Here is a 23,068-nt window from a genome sequence, read left to right on the forward strand (position 1 = left end):
TTTCATCTGGCCGAACCTGTAGAGACTGGACTTCATCAACATTATTAATATCACCACCTTTCTGTTAATGACTTCATCTTTTCATCATGATCATTTCTTCCCAGTGACGGTTTCCAGCTGTTTGATGTCATATTTCAGCCATTCCCATCTATTTAAATTTCTTCAATCATAATCTTTACTTGATGCTGAAATTCTGGAACTTGTAAGAAAATATTATTGAATTTCCAGACCCTGGTACCATTTTGAAAGTTATTATGAACTGATAATGGTGCATTACACTGTGGTCAGTTAATGGAGCAGCTGGAATTTTACAACCCAGAACATTTTTGCAGAGTTCAGTGGAAACAAGCCAGAGGTCAGGTCATTACTGAATTGAAGAGTGTCTGGGTTATCCACCCTCCAAATATCAGCTCCATTTATAGATAAGCAAAGTTTCTGAAGACTAACATCGAGCTGAGGCCGTGATCCTCTTTGAGGCTTCCTGTCTAACCATGAATTGGGAGCAACATTAACATCGATACCAAACAATGTTTTATCAGTATGATGTTTTAGTTTCCAATTCTTTATCAGTACACCTATATTTTCAAGAAGATTCTTATTCAGACCTTGGTTGTTATAACCGTAAACACATACTAGAATGTACCATCTATCGTTCATTTCTACTATCATCCATATCCAGTGTCCTTCTGGGTCACAAATATGGTCAAGTACCTTTGAATAAGACCGTCACGCCGGCGGAATGAGATCGGTTTTTCCAAAACACTTCATCGTCCTTCTGTGAACGAGTCTCTTGTAAAAAGGTTATTTCTGCTTTCTCTCTTTGATAAAAAAGAAAAATGGCCTCACGCTTCTGACTGTTTTTCAGCCCCCAAACATTAACTGAACTAAAGAGAAGAGATGTTTTCCAAATAAAATGAAGACCTTCTCATGGTGAACAAAAGAGAACTACTTTTTAAAGTGCAGGAATGACTATGTTGTCCTTCAAAAACACATTTAAATCAGAAGCCACCGTTTTACAAGCTCGCCTGAGGTTTACCCATCCTTCCATCAGACGTCAGAGTCCCTCCTGATCTTATGCTCCTCGCCTTCGATAAGAGCACAACCCTCTGAGTGAGGCTTTCTTCTCGTTCCTGCAAAACTCCTCAACCTTCAGCCATAATTTGGCTCTCTGTCCTCCTTTGAGAAATCTTCTTTGAAGCGGATGTCCTTAAAGACTTTAGCCTCTGTAGCTCTCCTCCATACTTCGTCGCAGATGGAGCGCAGAGCAAACTGGAACTCACCGCTCGGGGCATCATGTTTGTAGCTGCATCATTTCTTCTTCCCAAACGATGAGCCGTGTCCACCGTTTCGCAGCACTTGTCCACTGAGACGGACAGAAACGCGTGAGAAGCCGATGGTTACCGCTTTTGTCTCCTCTTTCTCTTTTTATATGAGGTTTATATCAAGCATGCTCCAGGCACACTTGCTTGAAGGTAGGGCTGGGAGATATTTCCTAAAAATAAAATCTCAGATTTTTTAAAACCGAATCCGATTTAATCGATTTTTTTTCTTTTCTTTTACAAAACATAAATAAACTTATTAAAAACATTTATTTGTTTATATAGATGAATGCCAGCAAAAATAAAGCATATAATGTTATAACTTTTCCACCATATAAACCACTTATCATACAGGATCCACTGCAGGAATAATTCCCCTGATGAAGGTTGTCTCTTCACCAGGGTTTGTGGGTTAAGTTGACGTCTGCATCTCGTAGAGAGCAGCATTTTTCACTGCAGTTATACACACAGCTAAATCCCAGGCGTGACTGAAGGGTCACGTCACTGAAAATCTGTCATACAAACACCGTTCTGGTGTGGAGGGAGGGCGAAGTCTGCTGCTAACTATGGACAAAAACCCAGATTTTCATAAAAATAAATCTCCAGAAATGGAAAATTTGATTTATCGATTAACCGCCCAGCCCTACCTGAAGGCATCTTGAAGGAACTGAAACTTTCACTTTGTTTACTTCTTTATTCTCCTTCACATTTTGTACAATTTCCTCCATTTTGCATGTAAATCTGGTCAGACGTGCGTCTTAGTCGTCGAATCTCTTAATGAGACCTTGAATGGCATCGAGAATATCTTCATTTGATCCGCCACTTTGGGTTTTGTTATCTTTTTTATATTTGAAGTTTTTTGGGATTTAGGACTTGGCACTGGCGTTTTGTCATCAGAGATCTTTTCAGTTTCCTCTTCCATGGTTTCATGGTCCTCCGACACATCTGACTCACCCGGCAGCAGCAGTGCTGTAGTCGTGGTCAGTTTGCATGGTAGTTCGGTGAAAAGCTCTTTGTGTGAGAATTCAATTATGATTAACAGTTTGAACAAGTTATGTCACAGGGTTTGGCTGGGGTTGAGATTTCCCAGCCGTCCCTGAAGGCATTCTCCCTCCAGCTCTGATTGTCTGCTGTGATTACTGATGCGCTCCACCTGCTCTTTATCTGTTCTTTATATACCTGTGTGCGACGACCTCTCTTGCCAGATCGTCTTGCTTCATCCCTGCGCGCTTCCAGCCCTGATCTTCTGCCTGCCGACCTGTTTTGACCTGGATTTCCTGATTCTGCCTGCCCCAGTCTGGAAACTCTGTTGTTCTTTTTTTTTTTTTTTTTAACTTGTCCTGTCCAGCATCATAGCAGCTAAATGATAATCTGGTTTCTGTATCGTGCTGAACAAATTTGCTCTACCAAGGGGAGGCCTATGGGTAAGGCTCCTCTTGATAATGTGATTCATTTATTTATTTATTTACTTTGAATCACGGATTCTATGTAATCTTTCTGGACCTGACCGGAGGGGACAGAAAAAGATGGAAAATAGCAAAAAGAGCAAAAGGGAAAGAAGAAAGGAAACAAAAAGATCACAGACAGAAGGAAACGACCCTTCAATCCACACCATCACCAGACAACAAGCTGTTACACCTGTACATGAACACACCAGAAAGTTTCCTACAACTTTTACAAAAGCAGAAACACACACACAGAAAAAACAGGGCTGCCAGTCATTAAGAGTTTTTAAATAATAACCAAATCAAAAAGACATAACAGCGACCAGATACTAACTCACAGGAAAAATACACAAAATAAAAAAATTAATAATTATCGCTTAGTATTAAAACCCACTGGACAACTCAGTGACTGTGTCAGCATGCAGAGCATGAGAAACAAGGAGTGATCAGTGATGAAGAGTGGTGAGTGAGATCATGCACATGCGACCACGCCTCTACGGAGGCCAGAGGCAGACCTGGGCCAGAGGCCCAGCCCTCAGCAGCAGACCCGGAGCACCAACCCAAGCCACCCCACCACGAAGATGACTCCAGCCCCACCCGAAGGGCGGCAGAGGAGAGCCCCAGCAAGAGCCCCCCACGGTCCCGGGGCACAGGTCCCAGTGGGCCAAGATCAGCAGCCGCCGGCCCCGCCAGGGACCGGCCACCCAGGGCAGCCCAAGCGAAGGGCCCAGGGCCCCAGGAGGCCAGAGGCGGCCGCCCCACCCCCCAAAGGCAGAGGGCTCGCAACATGCCTAGGAGGACCAGGCCCCCCCAGACAGCCACCCGGCGTAGGCCAGCACACACCCCGATGTTCCAGCTGCACACCCCGGGAACCAGTGTGCTATTGGCCCCCTCCCCCCACTCCCCACCTACTCCAATCTGCACCCCATATAACCCCACACTCGCACCCTCCCCCCGCACCGCACCCACAAGCACTCACCACCACACAGCCACGCCACACACAACCCACCCACCATGCCCCGTGGGGGACACCCCAGGCGGACCAGAGGACAGCGAGCCCCAAGCACCCCCCCTTGACCCAACACCCACAGAGCCAGCAGCCCACCAGCACAGCCACCCCAGGACCTGGCCCCGGGGCAACCACCCCTACCCGCCCCCAGCCACACACAGGGGGAACAGGGGTGTGAGAGGTCCCCAATACCCTCTCTGCAACTTACTGTTTAGGTGGTGTGTGTTCCCAGAGCAAGCACAGCGTTTAATGGAGGGAAAATGTCCCGATCTTTCCTCCCTTTCTCGCTGCTTCTCCTCCTCCGCTCGCTCTACTCAGTCTTTCAGTCTCGTTTCTTCTCCAACGTTCTCCGTTTTTTTACGAACTCCGTGTTTTTTTCCTTGTCCCTCCTTTTTTTCAGATTTTCTCTTCTCAACCAATCAGCACCAGGAAAAGAAACGAACACATGTCTCATCCAATAAAACAAAAAATGTCCTTTGGAGAACTCTGTCCTTCTCCATGACAGTCTCAGTCCAGAATATTAATGACACTGCATTCATTTACAACCAAAAACATACTTAGGACACATTATGGAAGAAAAACATTTCTCACATATGTATTGAAACAGTAAATCATACCCATTTCTTTTGCATCACAAGCAACGTAAACTTTATTACATTTTTTTCCCCACGGGCTACAATTGTATTATCTATGTCAAAATTTAACCTTCTATTAATAAGAGTTGTTACTCCTCTCTGCCTAGAATTATAACAAGCTGAATACACGTGTGGAAACTGGGTTGTTGAGAGAAGATCTATTGTTGAGTTTGATAAATGAGTCTCTTGGAGTAATATAATATCTGCTTTCATTTCTTACAAACGATTAAAAATGTTTAACCTCTTTTCCCTTGTGCCAGCTCCACGCACATTCCAAGTGACAAATGTGAGTTCGTTCATGAACCAACCACAGAAATGAGGCTATATGCATATTACTGAAGCGTGTGTGCGTGCATCCCACTGTTTCTCTGCGTGCATGTGTATGTGCCAGCTGGTTGTGACAGAGATGTGTGTGCGCTTGTGCTGTTCTGTGTGTGTTCCTGTGAATCATGAAAAGTGCTGATGTGTATATAATATAATGACAAGTGTTACCGTTAACCGTTAAAGGGTCGGAGAGAAGAAGTGTAAAGAGTGAAAAGAGCGACAGTGCCAAATGAAAAAAGTAATTTAAAAAACTCATCTGTGCTGAGAACAGTGTAGTGGAGACGGGCAGTGGATTTACTGTTAACTAAATTATCTTTTATGGCAGTTTTATGGATATAACATGATCTAGTGAGAAAACAGGAAAATTAAGGCACATACCAAGTCAGTAGAGCCACGGAGTGATGTCCGGGTCGCGGTACAGCTGTCCATTAATAAATAATTTATCCACCGCGATGACAGCGCGAGCACCTTGCGTGATGGAATTCCTCCTGATGGGAAACAGGACTCTCCGTCGGTCCAGAATCTCTCTCGGATATTGGTCGTTTACTCCAAAGTTCGTTCCCTTCAGTTCGCGGCCCTGGTTCTTCACCTGCTCCTTCTGTTTGAAGCTGACGAACTTCGCTACTATGGGTCTTGGTCTGCTGGACCCGGGTTTCCTCCCGCCGAGCCGATGGACTCTGTGAAAGGAGATGTTTTTCACCGTTTCCTCCGGGAGCTTCAGGTGGGTTCTGATGAAGTTTTTCACCGTGGTCTCGGGGTCCTCCTCCGTCTGCTCTGGAATCCCTGCAAATACCAGGTTCTCTCTCATGCTCCGTCCCTGCAGATCGATCACCGTTTCCTTCATCTTCTTATTTTCCTCCGAGAGACGGGTCAAGCCCTCGGTGAGGGATTTTACCGACTCTCTGAGACCAGCATTTTCTACAGCCAGAGTTTCCACCTGCTTCTGGCTGAATTCTAGTGATTCACGTAGCGCCTGGAACTCCTTGTGGAGAATTTCTACCAGGCTCAAACGTGCATCAAAACTAGGGTTGTCACGATACCAGAAATTCAGTAGTCGATACCAATACCAGTGAAGTTACACAATACTCGATACCTAATTCGATACCACGGCAAAAAAATAAAAAGACTAATTTATTCAAGATATCCAGCATCTTTATTAAAATATTAATCTGTTTACATTGTAGAAACTTGAACAGATAAATAATAATAAAATATATACCTTGGTGTTTTCCCTTCAAGTATTTACACAAAGATTGTGTTTTTTTTACTAAAGAACAAACAAATAAATAAAAAAGAAATAAGAATAATAATTAAAAAAATATTTCTATAATGGCATGCCCTCAAGTATTTAACAGAAATGAACAATATTGTGCTTAATGCAAGAACAGCATTATAAATCCCAGCAGCCAGTCAGAAATGTAATCATGGACAGATAAATGTCAAATTAAAATGTGCCTCGGTAAGGCTCCGTTGTGGTCCGCTAGCAAAAACTTCGTAAAGTTCTGCTCACCTTGAATTCTTTGTATAGATCCGGGTGCCTGTCTTTAAGGTGCTTTGCTAGATTGGACGTGTTTCCTCCTTTCGTATTGAATCCCTTTCCACATCTTCGGCAAATTGGGTTTTGGGGATTTATTATGTCCCCTTTGTCGTTTGGCCTGAAGCCAAAGTACTTCCATATGTGGCTCCTGGTTCCCTTTTTTTCAACGAGCTGAGGCGGAGCAGCCGCTCCCGCTGCACTCGATGTAGCCATCTCCACCCAACTGTTTAGCTAGCAGCGGGCGGATGTAAACATCTCTTACGTCCGTTTCCTTCGGTACCATCGGTACTACCGGTACCATGAAAATACAAGTACCGACAGTACGACAGCAGTGCTGGTACCGACTTGGTACCGAAGTACCGAGTACCGTGACAACCCTAGTGCGAAGTATTGTCCAAATTCACAGAATTTGAAGGAGCCTCCGATTCCACCCTTCAAATCCTCACTTTGGCCTCAAAAGAGGGCTGCTAGTGATGCATCCTTCGTGGCCTCTTTTCTCCCAGAATTCATAGCACACAAGACTGTGGCGACGCAACCGAGTAGAATTAAAGTGTTTTTTTTTTTTTGTTTTTTTTTTCAACCACAGTTTAATAGAAACGGTTCAAAATATCAAACATATTTGTTAAATGGTGAGATTAAAATTCTGTAATAGTTGATATTTGTGGATTTTTAAAGGGTTAATGGCGTACGTACAAAAACAGAGCCTGAGACTTTTTTTTTTTTTTTTTACTGTCGGTGTTGCCGTTCGGTTTTAACGTCCACTGAAGTGTCGTATGAGTAATTTGAGAGGTTTAAGCGAATCGAAGTGTGCAGACCCTTGTTGGGACACCTATTGTATCACCGCGTTCTAGAGATGTGACGTTCATGAACGAATTGATTCTTTTGAACGACTCTTTTTTTTTTTTTTTTTTTTTTTTTTTCTCACGAGTCTTGAACGACTCTTTTTTTTTTTTTTTTTTTTTTTTTTTTCTCACGAGTCTTGAACGACTCTTTTAAATGAGCGATGGGAACCAATTCACAGTTATGAGCTGTCCATTTTATATACAAATTTTTGACACTGCCTTCAAATCAAATCAAATCAAACTTTATAAAGTGCTTTTAATGCCATAGGCAACACAAAGTTCTTTACATGAATATAAACATAAGAATAAAAACACTCAATCTTTCACAAATTCATACGCACACACGTATACACACACGCCAAGTCCAATCCCCCCACCCCCTTCCAGCTAAAAATGACTGCATGAATAAATAAATGAATAAATAAGTAATAAGTAGTTTGAGTAAAATGAAAATAAAATAAATAACATGTGACATCATAGAAATCTGATGTCCAACACGCTCCATTCATGTGAAGCATCTGTGGACAGAGAGTATTGTTTGGAAACAAATACTGTGAGTTCTATCCAAAACATTTACTAGAATTTACACTGACTGCTCAGGTTTGTCCTTTTTATCTATATTTTTCCTATAATTATTTAATCTTGTATAGTAGATTTCATATAGGTACATATTTTGATTGTTTGTCATTCTTACATATTGTGAAATTTTGTAAGATATTGTGAGAACGAGCCAGTCTTTTGAATGGCTCTTTGAAAGGAACGGCTCCTCAAGATCCGGCTCCCTTCAAAGAGCCATAAATCCCATCTCTACCGCGTTCAGGCTTGTCACATAGATACGAAGACTATGGCAAGCCAAAGTGCTCAAAATTCGCCACTTAAATAGCATGTTGACAATTAAACTGCAGAAAAAACACAGTTTTATGTGAAAAGTCAGCGTTAAAAGTGCAGTTTTTCATGGAAAAATGCTGTAAAAACACCGTTTCTGTAAATGCAATAAAAACGACGTTCTATGCAGTCCCTGTATGGCAAGCCAAAAGGGCCTTAATTCGTCACTATATTGGCGCGTTTGTAATAAAAATATGTAAAATACGCTGTTTTGTGGTGAAAAATGCTGTTAAAAGCGCCAGTTTATGTGGCAAAAACGGCGTAAAATACGCCTTTTCTTAAAACTTCGGTAAACACCAAAGAAATACAACGTTTTTGGTGGTCATTAAACGCCACTGTTTGCGTCGTTCAATAAACGCACGTAAAAAGTGCTGTTTTGTAGCATGCGTAAAAAACAGCATTTTGTTGTAATTATCCCAGCCCCTTCTTGACCTGCCACTGAAATTGAACTGTGATCATTCAATCAGTAAAGACCAAAAGCAGACAACAGCAGTTCATCACCGATTCCCTTTGCTGTAGAACTGGATGCATTGTTCCATTAAGACTGCTCTGTTTGTTAAGCTGTCTGCTTATGTGCTGACATCTGCAACAAAATGCAAATGCACTGCCAGAATACAGACTCAAATACGAACAGAAATAAATAAATAAAAATTCTATAAACTTTAACCGATGAAAGTCAGACCTTGATTTTCAACCATGCTTAAACAGAATTATTTAAAAAAATAAACTCATGAAACAGGCCTGGACAAAAATGATTGAACCCATAACTTAATATTATGTTGAACAACCTTTTGAGGCAACCACTGCAATCCATCGATTCCTGTACCTGTCAGTGAGACTGCTGCACCGCTCAGCAGGTATTTTGATCCACTCCTCGTAAGCAAACTGCTCCAGTTGTCTCAGGTTTGAAGGGAGTCTTTTCCAGACGCCATGTTTCAGCTCCTTCCAAAGATGCTCAATAGGATTTAGTTCAGGGCTCATAGAAGCCACTTTAGAATAGTCCATGTTTTCCTCTTAGCCATTCTTGGTGTTTTTAGCTGTGTTTTGGGTCTTTGTCCTGTTGTAAGACCCATGACCTGCGACTGAGACCAAGCTTTCTTTTTTTTTTTTTAATTATATATTTATTCAAGTTTTTTAGCAAAAGTACAAAAGTTACAAACAATAAAGTAGAAAAAAAAAAAAAAAAAATCAATGGAGAACAAAGCCGGGTATGCATTACAATAAAGATGTCCATGTGCATCACAGGTGCAAGCATATGCAAAGAAAAAAGAAATGAACATAAAAGGATGAGTGGTACAAATTAAACTTCACCACAGGTTAGTCATCATCTTGGTGGGCAAGAAAATCCAAGAATGGCTGCCAAATCTCAAAGAATTCTTTCAGCTTATTTAATAAACCATATCTGAGTCTCCCCAAGTGCAAGACACCAGTCAGTTCGATCAGTCAGTTCGATCAGCCAGTCCTTAAAGGTGAGAGCAGTGTCTGATTTCCACAGCTTTAAAATCAGTTTTTTTGCAATTATCGTTCCAAACATCAGAGTGTTCTGTATGGAAAAGCTTCGATTCCTTAAGGACAGAGAGAATCCACGCAGTGCAATGCTGGGTTCAGGCTTAAGATCACATTTATGTATAGTGGCAAACCATTTGAATATATCACTCCAGAAATTATGTAAATTTGGGCAGGTCCAGAACAAATGAGCAAGAGATCCCGGAGAAGCCTTACATCTGTCACATAAGGGGGAAACCGTAGGGTAAATTCTATGTAACTTAGTTTTTGAATAGTGAAGCCTGTGTACTACCTTGAATTGAATCAATTGATGTCTAGAATTCACGGAGCATGAGCGAATTCTAAGGCCCTCCTTTTAGACCGTATCGTCTAACAAAATTCCCAACTCCTCTTCCCAGGCTGCTTTAATAGGTTGTGTATCACAGTTCACCTGCTCAAAGAATATCTTAACAAAACTAGAAGTTAAATGTTTTGAGTCAGGTCGGCCCAGTAAAAGTGTGCAGCACCCCCTTATCTCTGGAAGATTTTCAAAATGAGGTATATTCTGTCGCACAAAGTTCCTGATTTGAAAATATCTGAAGAGATGTGTTGATGGAATATTAAATTTTTCTTTTAACTGGAGAAAAGTAGCAAACTGTCCATCGATATACAAATCTTTAATTGTGATGATGCCTTTTTGCCTCCAGGTATCAAAAGCAGAGTCATAAAGAGATGGAGGGAAGGCATGGTTAAGATGAACTGAGGCAAATACAATGGTGTTTGGGAGGTTACAGTTCTTCCGGATTTGCTGCCAGATTTTCAGACTATTTAGGATTATTCCGTTATTCAAATTAGAATTCCCAGGAAGGCCGGGAGGAGAGAAAAGGAGAGCTGGAAGCGAGCTCTTAAAAACACTTTTCTTTTCAATGGCAACCCAAGCAGGGGTATCTCTTGAAACCTTAAGGGTATAGCCGTCTTGCCAGTAGGTCAGGACTCTTAGATTCGCGGCCCAGTAATAATGTAGAAAATGTGACAAGCCTAATCCACCCCTATCCCTGGATTTATGTAAATGGGCTTTTGGTATTCTATGAGCTTTGAAGTTCCAAATAAAAGGAATAATTATTGAGTCTAAAGATTTAAAAAAGGACTTTGTTAGGAAAATGGGGAGATTTTGGAACAAGTAAAGGAATCTCGGGAGGGTAACCATCTTAATGGCATTTACACGGCCTATCATAGAGATGGGGAGAATACACCATTTATCTATATCCTCTTTAAGCCTTTCTAGGGCGGCATGAAAGTTCAATCGGAAGATTAATTTAGGATTCTTTGGTAGAGTAACTCCTAGATACTTAAATTTATCCGTAATTTTGAATGGGAGATTATGTAAAAAATTAACATCTAGGTCCCCACTTAAAGGCATAAATTCACTTTTCTGCCAATTAATTGTATAACCAGAAACTTCGCCAAAAGATTTAATTAGATCCAGTAAAATAGGGACGGATTGTTCAGGTTGAAAAATAAAAATGACCACGTCATCTGCGTACAGTGAAAGATGATGATCCATATTCCCTAGATGTACTGGTTTAAAGGTAAGATGTTGCCTGACACTAATAGCGAAGGGTTCGATCGCAATTGCAAACAGCAAGGGGCTGAGAGGGCAGCCTTGGCGTGTCCCTCTGTGTAATGAAAAAGGTGCTGATCTATCCTGATTAGTTAAAATGCAAGTGGGGTGAGCGTATAAGATTTTAATCCAGGAGACAAACTTCGAGCTGAATCCAAATTTCTCCAACACGCTCCACATATACTGCCATTCAACCTGATCAAATGCTTTCTCTGCATCTAAACAGAGCACAGCCACTTCCTGGTTTTTTTCATATTTATGATACATTATGTTCATCAATCTTCGCACATTAAAAAATAAAAATCTACCAGGAATGAATCCAGTTTGGTCCGCATGGATAATGGAAGCAATATGTTTATTTAACCTGTTTGCGAGTAATTTGGTGAAAATCTTTACATCTGTATCAGCAGTGCAATGGGACGGAAGGATGAGGGGTCAGTGGGGTCTCTACCCTCCTTTAAAATCAATGAAATATTGGCCTCATATAGTGAGTCCGGGAACTTCTGAGCTTCAACTGAATGGTTAAACATTCTAAGCAAAATAGGGGCGCGCTGTTCTGGATATTTTTTATACAGTTCTATGCCATAGCCATCAGGGCCGGCACATTTGCCATTGGGAAACGACCTAATAGCATCCAAAACCTCCTGCATAGTGATAACGGCATCAAGTGCCTCCCTTGCTGCGTTATTCAGTTCGGGAAGCTCAAGGTGAGCCAGCCAGTCAGAGATATTTCCCTTGGCTTTTGATGAATATAATTGTTGGTAATATTCTCTAAAGCGTTCATTGATACCCTTAGGATCAGTGATCAGCTCTCCAGTTTTGGATTTGATTTGATGTATAGCTCTATTGGCTTGTAAGCCTCTTAACTGTCCGGCCAGCAGCTTCTGGGGTTTGTCCCCTAATTCAAAATTTCTCTGTCTCAATCTGAACAACATATTACTTACTTGGTCTGATAAAATGCTATTATATTCATATTTCAGCTTGAGGATATTTTGCAATGTCAAAGGATCGGGGGTTGATTTATAGATGGTTTCTAGTTGTGTCGGCTCTCCTTCAATCTCTAGCAACCGTTTTTGTTTTCCTCTCTTCATTGACGTTTCAAAAGAGATTATATGTCCCCTAATTACGGCCTTAAAAGACTCCCACAATACGGAGTCAGATACTTCTGCGTTGTCGTTGGTTTCCATAAACTCTGAGATTTTAGAAGAGAGAAACTGGCTAAACGACGTGTCAGAGAGCAGGGAGGGATGAAATCGCCATTTATATGATTGCCGTTTATGATTTAAGTTAAGAACTAATGAAACGGGAGCGTGATCAGAAATTAAAATGTTATGATATTTGGAGGAGACCATGTTTGATAACAAGTTGGAATCAAGTAAGAAGTAATCAATTCTAGAAAAGGATTTATGTCTCTGTGAGAAGAATGAATAGTCTCTAGCTGTGGGGTACTGAAGTCTCCATGCATCTACCAAATTCATGGAGTCGATCAAATTATGTAAAGCTTTAAAGGCCGCTAGAGGGGGCTGACTCGTCTGGGCCGACCTGTCCAAGTAATTATCAAGCACACAGTTGAAATCACCGCCCACTATCAGATGTGTGTCAGGAGTACTTGGAAGTAATTTAGCTAGGTTGTTGAAAAATTCAGGGTCATCAAAGTTTGGACCATATACATTCAGAAGTGTAACATGAAATGAATATATATGACCTGTTACCAGGATATATCTACCATGGGATCGCAGACAGTGGAAACATGCCTAAATGGAATAGTTTTGCGAATCAAAATTGCCACATGTCGGGCTTTGCTAGAGAAGTTGGATTGAAATATCTGATTAACCCGCTGCATTTCAACAATTTTGCAGAGGAGGGCCTATTGTGCGTTTCCTGTAGAAATAAAACATCAGCTCCTAATGATTTCAAATGGGAGAAAACTAGCTCGTTTAAGAACATGGCCCAGTCCTCGAACATTCCAGCTGGTGAATGTAATACCACCATCTCGTGAAGAAGTACTAAGATGCATCCATAGTAACAAAAATGACACATTGCACTAAAAACTCCCCGGCAAAAGGAACAAAAACAAATGTAACACATAATAAACAGAACATCAAAAGTACCCCCCTCCCTCCCCAGTCCCACTTTCCAAAACAAAGTGGGAACAAAATCCCCACGAACTCACCTAGAGGCAGCCGGACCATAGGGAATACAAACCTAAGTTAACGCAAGTCCACCGGAGCCCACTCTCCTATAATCTAAAATGAGGAGATTCGGTCATGAAAGTGTCCACACAAATACAGTAAGAGTTCCATGAGGGATAAGAATTGTCCACCAGTCAAGAAGCTATGTTCAAGGTAGGGTGTCCGCGAAGGCCAGTGCTGCTTGTGGCGAGGAAAATACCTCCTGAGAATCATTCAGAGACACCCGGAGCCGAGCCGGGTAAATGAAGCCGATCCTCGCTCCAGCCTCCTTAAGCCTCTTCCGGACATCGTCAAACGCTTGTCTTTGCTTCATAACCTCTGCCGGGAAGTCGGGGTAGATGTGGATTGCTTTGCCTCTGTAGTTTAGTGGGAATTGTTGGCGTGCCAAGTGCAGAATCTTCTCCTTCGTCTGGTAGTGATGAATCCGGGCAATCATGATGCGCGGCCAGGCACTCCCATCAGATGGCTGTCTACCAAGGCGATGGGCCCGGTCCACCACTATTAGGTCAGGAAAGTTATCGGCCCCCAGCAATTCAGGCAGAAACTTTGCCAAAAATTCTGTCGGACATCCATTCTCGATCTTTTCTTGCAAGCCGATTATTTTAATATTCTGACGTCTTGAGCGTGCTTCTAGATCAATCACTTTAGAGAGGAGAGAATCATTCTCTGCACACATTTTGGAACAAATCTGCTCGATGCTAGAGAGGTGGTGATCGAAGCTAGCGTTAGCCTCTTCAACTTCCCCCACACGATTCCCTAAGCTCAACAGAGAGGCCTGGATGGATGCCAAAGTGACCTCTAACATATCAAATCGGTCGGTCATTGTCTTGCTCAGGTTTTGTATCGCTAGGAGGATGTTTGTAGGATCGGCTGGATCACGGGTCGAGCTCGAAGATGCCTCGTGTCCGGCTAGCTCCGTTAGGACTTCAGCCTCCTCGGGGTCCTTGTCTGGAAGTTTTCCGTGCTCAGACTTGGGTAAAACGGAGGGTTTAGATGGTTTTGGCATCTTTGCTGTGTCAAAAAAATGGGAATGACAACAAAACTTCGACTAAACTGGCAAATTATTAAGGTAATGACCGAATAAATGTAAAGTTGGAGAGGAGCTCAGGAAAAACACGTCTACTCCATCTGGTGCTCACTAGCGCCCCCCCTGAGACCAAGCTTTCTGACCCTGGCCAGCACATTTCTCTCTAGAATCCCTTGATAGTCTTGAGATTTCATTGTACCTGCACAGATTCAAGACACCCTGTACCAGATGCAGCAAAGCAGCCCAGAACATAACAGAGCCTCCTCCATGTTCCACAGTAGGGACGGTGTTCTTTTCTTCATATGCTTCATTTTTCCGTCTGTAAACATAGAGCTGATGGTAAAAAGTTCCATCTTTGTCTCATCTGTCCATAGGACATTCTCCCAGAAGCTTTGTGGCGTGTCAACATGTAGTTTGTCTTTTTTATGGTTTGTTTTTAACAATGGTTCCTTCTTGGTCGTCTCCCATTAAGTCCACTTTGGCTCAAACAAGGACGGATGGTGCGATCTGACACTGATGTTCCTTCAGCTTGAAGTTCACCTTTAATCTCTTTAGAAGTTTTTCTGGGCTCTTTTGTTACCATTCATATATTTTTATTTATTATTACTTTTGTCAGATTCAAGTTATTTCTGTGGCAATTGTGAGTTTTTCTTTCATTACCAACAATTTTGTCTACGTCTGTATATATATATATCTATATATATATCTATATATAGATATATATGTGTGTGTGTGTGTGTGTGTGTGTGTAAGCAAAAAGCTGTCTTCGTTGCCAGCAGTGTGTCCTTGTATATGTACTGAGCAGTGTGAAGTGGAGCAAAACATTTCCTCAGACTGATGAGATTATTTTACAACTCGTATATTTCCTAATATACGGGGGTCCCGCCCCGCCCCGCTTCGTGGATGTCTTCACGGCCCCCGAATAATCAAGTTTACCCGGCCACTCTTACCCAGAACGTCTACTGGGGGACCTCTGCGGACACAGAGGAATGAACCTGCGGTAGGCCTTCCCTACACCTGTGCGGCTCAACTCACACAAGCCCACAGACCAGCCTGTCCACAAACCAGATACACAACTCAGTTAAATAAAGTACCTTTAACTCACCAGACTTATTGTTCTGTCTACGTTTTGAGTTCGTTGATTTCGGCGGTGACTCCCAGAGAACCAAACGAGGGTCCCCTTTCAAAACAGAGCCTGAAAATCAAGTTCAGGCACTGGGTCCTCCTGGTCACTCACCAAATCCTGCCGACAGCACCAATATTCATAGAAAAATTACCAAGAGTCTGGACTGAGTAAAAGTATAACAAAATTTATTAAAGGAAAAATGAACACAGACAAATTTCCTGCGAGTAATGAGAGTGGTCGTTCCGACTTGCGTAAAGTCAGGAGAGACTCTGGTAGACAAGAGGAAAAACAATAGTTGTACATTTCTGTAGAAAGAATCCTTCCTGAAGACCTTGGGTGGACACACAACTCCAAGAGCTGGTGTCAAAACAACCTCACATAGTTGTGTCTCCACCAGAACCAGTCTGAGGGTCTGAGGAAGGACCAGATGAAGGTCATCTTACCCTCGTAGTGAACTTTTAACAGAGCATGTATATGAAGAGAAGAAAAGTGAATAAAAGCATGATGAGTAAATTGTACAATGTAAAAAGTGCAATATAGTAACAGTCAATGAATAAATAAATGAATATATAATGAAAGAGATAATGGGATAAATGAACCCTTAATGAAGTGAATATATGAAGTATTACGGCATAATAAGTAAAAATTCTTCCACATTTGTGACCACAGTTACCTGCCCGTCCGCTTTGGTGCTCTTGTGGAAAACGCCCTGATCTACATTTTAGGGTTTGTTGTCAAAAATATACTAAAAAATGTGTCCTGTGAGGTGTGCCGTGCAAGCCCAGAGCTACCACCTGCTCCAGCTGGAAAACAGTGGTGGGCTGATAGTCCCACATTACCAAAACCCAGTTTGAGAACCACCATTTCATGCTTTTATCCCCTGTTGTTTCTGCATTTCTTAAAGTACTTACTTACCCTCAATAGATATATATTTTACAACAACAGTGCAAAATGAACTACCCTGGAGTTACAGAGTGCCAGCACACGCTAGAAGCTGTGGTAAGCAGCTCTTTTTCAAGGGTTTTCGATCCATGTGTGTGTAACAAAGATAATTCAAGTGATCAACCTTGATTATTAAAGTGTCTGTTAATTTATAAAGTTTGACTGATTTATACTTTTATTAATATTTTACCGTGTCTTTGTTAACAAGCATAATAAAACTGATTTCAGAGTGAAAGCAGGTGTTTCTGAATGTGGATGAATGTTGGGTGATGGTTGGAGAGGCCGTAGTCGCGGACTGGCAGCCATGTTTCCGTCAGCTTGCCCCAGGGCAGCTGTGGCTACACGTAGCTTAGCATCACCAGGTATGAGTGAGGAGTGGATGAATGATGGATACACAATGTAAAGCTATATAAATCTAATCCATTATTATTATTATTATTATTTTTAATGTGTAACAGCGACCTGTAGCATAACTATGTCTCTGCTGTTTGTAGCAAACTGGGAGAAAATCGGGTAAAAATTTGTGGAGTTGCGATGACTGTAGTTGGGCATACACCTTAGCAATAAATGCACTGGAGGCACATGGGGCACCCATCCAAGATGGCGGGCGCGGTGATCGTCAGCTCCAATTGGCAGCGTCAGTCTACGAGGTGTCTGTGTATTTATGTCTATGGCTTGTCAGTCATGTGAACATGGCCGCCTTCTTGGGCAGGGCCATTTCTATAATAATCACTGAAGAACATTCCTAAATTTGAGTTAACAAATCCAACATTAGAGCATTAGTTAGCATAAAGTTTCCATTCTTACCATAAATAAAACTGTTGTTTATAAATGATAGTTTTTTAACTGAAAGCTAAGAGTCTTGTTTTAATGTACATCTGGGACAGGTGGTGGGGACAGCTGCCTAAACAGGGAAGCACAGACTTCATTGCATATATTTTTTTCTTTCTTATTGGACCATGGTATAAGCGGGATAATGCCCTTCGAGGTGGCCATTATTATAAATTATTGGACAACGCGGAGGCACGAACAATATAAAAAATATTAAGTAAAAAAATATTATTAATATTTTCACAAGAAGCTGAGTGGACTGTTTCGTTGTGACGCGTTGCCAAGGTAACCAGCTCTGACACAGAACCTGCAGCTTGGTCGGCCGCAGTTATGTTACATGACACACACATTTCAGAGGGTGTGTACAGCTCTTACAGCTGGTGTGTGTCCACAGGATGATGCAACATTTTGTTTCAAACATATCATTATTTTATGTATATATATATATATATATATATATATATATATATATATATATATGTATATATATATATATATATATATATATATATTCCTTCTGTAATAGTGAATCTGAAGCTGTCAGGGACTTATTGTGTAATTGGTAATTCTCTTCTGTATCTATCATTCACACCAAAAGACGATTGTAATTCTGAATACAAAGAAAAACCTATCAGTTATGTTATCTCCTGATAATGAGAACATTTTTTTTAACCGTAAATCCAAATTCCTCAAAACCTATCCAAACTCCACTACCTATATGTCAGGGTTCTTTTCTTATATAAATACCCTAAAGCTAACAACAAAAAAGTTTTCTACTTTCCAGCGGTAGGGGGCGATAGTGAGCGTTAACAGGCGATGCACCCGGAGATAAAGACAGGAAGAAGAAGTGTGTGTGTTTCCTGGTAGGAGGAAGAAGAGGAATCCACTGAGCTTTGTCTCCGGGCCTGTTTGGTTGAAGTCCTCAGCTGATGGCGGAACGGCGGACCCACGGCGGGCCGGACGCTTTCAAACAGGTGGGTTAGAGCTCGCGCTGACCGGTGCCGGTTCAGCAGCGGGCTGGCCGTGTCCTCTCGTGTGGACCAGTGTTTGTATCCTATGTTGGATGCGACCATGCTACCAAACAAAGAGCAGCTGGAAGTTTTTGGACTGATTAGGTAGTGAGCGAGGGACATGCTGAGACAGCTGTGAGGCCGGACTGTGACCTGTGTGTGACCGGAAGTGCTCACCTCTCTCAGGTGTTCCAGGTTTCTGAGGCTCGGACGTGTCTGCATCAGCCTGTACAGCTTAGTCGTTCATGTTAACGTTGTTTTAGCATTTTAACTAACACGGCAGGAGCCGGTCGAAAAGATCATTTCAGGGGTTCGATTGATAACTGTTCAAACGTATTTAGCCATTTATTGTTGTCAAAATGAAGATTTGAACATTGAGGAGATAAATATTGGAAATTATCACCTTCATTTTTACCACATGAACTCATAAACAACAACGGACTCGTGTTATTAAAAATCTGACTTTCACATTATTGCCATGAAAGAAACTGACTTGGCACGTAAGAGGCGGTGAACCACCAGAAAGCACTTCATCCTCCTCACTTATGCAGATGGGGAGTTTTCTAGCCGGTGGGGGGCAGACCTGTCCTGACATGCAGACTAACTCCGAGGATGCTGCACGCTGCCTCTCCATCCTCCTTCTCTATCATGAAAGACAACTTTATTATCAGCCTGAGCCGGGCGTCCTTCATCTCACCAGCTGGTGGGGTTAAAGTCAGCTGGGAGTGAAATTGGGTCGTCCTGAGCATCCAGGCGACTTCCATGACATGTTAGCGTTAGGGATGTTTGGTGTACCCATGGCAACTAGTCCCTTAGTTTCATCTCTGCTCTGTGGCCTCCCCTGTCCTTTACCTGTCCCTCATCTGTCCCTCCCCTCTTCACCTGTCCATCCCTGGTCCTTGAGGTGCCACCATCCTGCAGGTTTCCCATGTTTCTCTGCTCCAACACACCTGACTCAGATTATTGAGTCTTTGTGTAGAACTTCATAGGCTGTTGGATCCCTTTAATTTCAGTCAGCTGTGTTGGAGCAAGGAAAGCTGAAAACCTTCAGGACAGCAGCCCTTGAGGGCGGACTGTGGACACCCCTGGTCTGGTTCCTCCTGTCAGCATTTACTCTGGTCCTGCTGAGCTGAAAGTGAATATCCTCCATCAGCTCCATGCTTCCAGGTGTGGCTGGAGACATTAGATCTGCACCACACAAGCTCTGATTATAATTTCACATTACACACGATGATGTCATTGTGATGTCATGTTTACTTTTTAGGGAGTATAAACAGTTAATAATTAATCTCATTTGTCTGAGTTTTAACTTCAACTTAATGAAATATAAATAGATATGATTTTCAACTCATTTCTAATATTTAATTCTAAATTTCTTACACAGTATTTTCTAGACTCTTCTCTGATGTGGATTCATCTTCCTCTCTGTGTGGGTTTGTATTTTCTTTCAGAACTGAGGTCCACTGGTGAACGATCCAGGCAGAAGCGGTGTGTCCACACACAGGTTGGGTTTATGTCTGTTCGGTGACGCTGTAGTGATGGGACCGCGGAGGAAGGCGTCTAAACTGCAGCTGGTGGTGGGCAGCGGTGGAGGAGAGGTGCTTCAGAGACCCCTGGAACCTAAAGACTACATCAATGAGCTGTCCCATGAAGTCCTCTGTCACATCTTCAGGTACTCCACCTCATTGTCCTCCTGCTGCTGAGCAGAACCCTGGTCCATTAAAGATCTGTCGCAAAGTTTGGACATTTCCCAAAGTTCCAGATGCTGAACTGGTTTTTAGCAGCAGAGTTGGATGAATTAGATCACAAACAGCAGAACACCAGCAGATCATCAACCTGAGGGTTCCTGAGGGTGTCTTCTTTTTTTTTGTAAATCGTTTTTAATGAGTTTTGGTTTTCATACAGCAAGGTATTACATATACAGAATATCCTGGTTTGTCTTACAGTGTGTATTGGAAACAACACCTAACTTAGCTTCAGCCAGAACGACCTCTATAACTGGACCACATTCACCTGTTATCCCTTACCCCCCAGGTTTTCTTGCAAACATCAGCAGAGCCTGAAAGTGAGAACCCGACCTTCTCAAGTTGAATATATAATATAATCTATGAGTTAGCTATTGCGTGAAGGGGGGAGAACATGTTTCACTTAAACAAACCCTGCGCTTTGTCACAGGAAAATTGGATGTCGTAGGTTGAGGGGAACCAAATAGGGCCATACAAGGTCCAGGACTAAGATCCAGGTCAATCACTATTGCAAGTGTATAATAAATGTGGCTCCAAAAGCCAGTAAGGCAGAACCAGAACATGTGAGTGATTAGCAGGTGACTGCTTACACCAGTTACAACTGTCTCTAGTGCCTGGGAAGATCCTCACAAGCTGGGCTATTAAGTCATGTCTGGCACACGTGGAGGATGGGTGAACCAGCATGAGAACTTGGTCCGGCTGGTTGTCTGGTATTGGTGCTCCCATCCCCTCCTCGCAGACTGGCCTCAGGTGAGTTGGTTGGTCAGAGTTAGGGGAGTTAATGGAGTTGTAAATCACTAAGATGAAGCGTCTTTGGGCAGGGTCGAGGGTGAGTAAAGAGTGAGTCGGGGACCCTGTAAACGGACTTCTGGGGTTCCGTGGGATATAACGGAAGGTAACCATGTTCCTAACGGTTCCTTAGGATCATATGGTACCAGAATATAAACTGGTTTCTGAGGGTTTTGTAACATCTCTTTCAAGGAAGACCTTGCAGATTTTGGAAAGACCATTCTAAACTATGTACTGCAGAAAACTGAAACCTGGATCACATTCTCAGGTTTAAATACCTTTGCTTTGTTTTTAGGTACCTTCCAATGAAGGACATCATGTGTATGGAGTTTCTGTCCAGGAAGCTTCGAGAAGCTGTGACTCTGTACCTGCGGGTCATAAAAGTGGTGGATCTGTGTGCTGGTTGTTGGTGGGAGTATATGCCTTCAGGTAGGACATCCACCCACCCAGTCCTTAGCCACCAGTAACTTTAAGCTGAAAGTTTAGATTAGGGGTGTCAAACAGAACTATCCTAAGAGGGGTCCAGTCTGGTCTGCAGGATGAATTTGATGAAAATTAAAATATTATTATATTGCTATAGTAAAAGTAACTGTGATATTCTAATAAAAGTAAAAATATTTATATTACAGCACTCATTCTTGAGAATTGGGACAAAACATGTCCTACCTTTTACACCTAAGTTTATATAATAAAATTATTAAATCAATCATGGTCGACATACTTAAAAAGTAAATTGGAAGGAACTGTGTATACCTTTGTTATTGTTTCCACATATTTTTAATCTTTTCTGTGACATTTTGCTTAAATGTATGGTCTGTGGTAGGGCTGGGCGATTAATAGATAAAATCGATAAATCGAATTTTCCATTTCTGGAGATTAATTTTTTTGAAAATCGGGATTTTTTTCCATAGTTAGTTAGCAGCAGACTTCGCCCTCCCTCCACACCAGAACGGTGTTTGGGATTTAGCTGTACGTATAACTGCAGTGAGAAATGCTGCTCTCTACGAGATGCAGAAATCAACTTAACCCACAAATACTAGTTAAGAGACAACCTTCATCAGGGGAATTATTTCTGCAGTGGATCCTGTATGATAAGGATCCAGATGGAAAGAGATCACGGATGCATTGTGTCGCATATTTCTATGTAAGATATGAAGTCATTTATATGGTGGAAGAGCTATGACATTATATGCTTTATTTTTGCTGGCATTCATCTATATAAACAAATGAACGTTTTTAATAAGTTTATTTATGTTTTGTAAAAGAAAAGGAAAAAAAAATCAATTAAAATCGGAAATCGGATTTGGTTATAAAAAAATCGGAGATTTTATTTTTAGGCCATATCGCCCAGCCCTAGTCTGTGGTTAGAATGTTATTTTTGTTTTGATCACTTGAAAGGCATAACAAGCAGCACTGACACCTAGTGTTTCAAATCAGAACTGCAGTCGACAGAGAAAAACATGGACAGCGTTCGTCCTCCTTCCTCTCGGAGAGTTTCTGTAGGTTGGTGGTTTGTGAGCGGACGGTTCTTTTATAAAGTCTATGAAGGACGGAGAACATAGCGCCAGCTAACATGATGACGAGCGAAGATGATTCACACAGGAAGTTGCTATGCTTTGCAATGCTAGCGCTACTTTCACGCGCTAATTTACGTTAGCATAAAATAGTGTAAACAAAAGCTACATTAATCAACAAATACCACGCAGCGGCTGTTTTCCCTCAGTCTCACTTAATAAATGAATTTGATAATAATTTCATAAGTTTATAAGGACAAACAGTATTCGCTCGGTCCAAACATCATTACGTTTGTTGTTGTAAACTAACAGGCCACCAGTTTACTCCACTAATACGTCCATACAGTCACACACATCCATTTAATGAGCACCGAGAAATAAATTAGACTAAAATCTTTGTAAATCAAGATGAACTTTTCGGTTAATTTAAGCCAAACTCCGGTGTTTACCTGTCGGGGAGAAACTTTGCCAGCTCAGACTTCTCCACCTTTTAAGAGATTCTCCAGCATTGATCCTCGTTTTATTCCATTGTGGTCGTTTGCTTTTTTAGCAGGATGCCGAGGCTTTTTAGGTTTTTCTGAAACTATTTCTGGTCTGCTTCTTTTACCAGCTTCCATACCTGCAGGCTGCTGCTCTTTAACCGACATAAAATACCAAACGCTGCCTTGTTGCCCGATATGATTGGTTAAGGAACCAGGAAGTGCACCCAAGTTATTCCGGCACGGAGCTCTTATTTTGAAGGAGAAAAACTTGACAAAGACGTTGTTGATGTAAGAGACAGATTGTTTAT

At 41.9% G+C, this 23,068-nt stretch overlaps 1 protein-coding gene across 2 annotated transcripts in view; it reads left to right on the plus strand.

Moving 5' to 3' along the window:
• Window positions 1-18,081: 18,081 nt before the first annotated feature.
• fbxo38 (F-box protein 38) overlaps window positions 18,082-23,068 on the plus strand; it is a 79,106-nt gene continuing 74,119 nt past the window's right edge. For both annotated transcript variants that reach the window (XM_041991229.1, XM_041991231.1), the window contains exons 1-3: window positions 18,082-18,194; window positions 19,682-19,902; window positions 21,060-21,193. In XM_041991229.1, coding sequence (XP_041847163.1) covers window positions 19,769-19,902; window positions 21,060-21,193 — 268 coding nt within the window. In that variant the 5' untranslated portion in view covers window positions 18,082-18,194; window positions 19,682-19,768. The remainder of the gene's footprint in view (window positions 18,195-19,681; window positions 19,903-21,059; window positions 21,194-23,068) is intronic.

This window comes from Melanotaenia boesemani, chromosome 7, assembly GCF_017639745.1.
Source record: "Melanotaenia boesemani isolate fMelBoe1 chromosome 7, fMelBoe1.pri, whole genome shotgun sequence".
Classification (NCBI taxonomy): Eukaryota; Metazoa; Chordata; class Actinopteri; order Atheriniformes; family Melanotaeniidae; genus Melanotaenia; species Melanotaenia boesemani.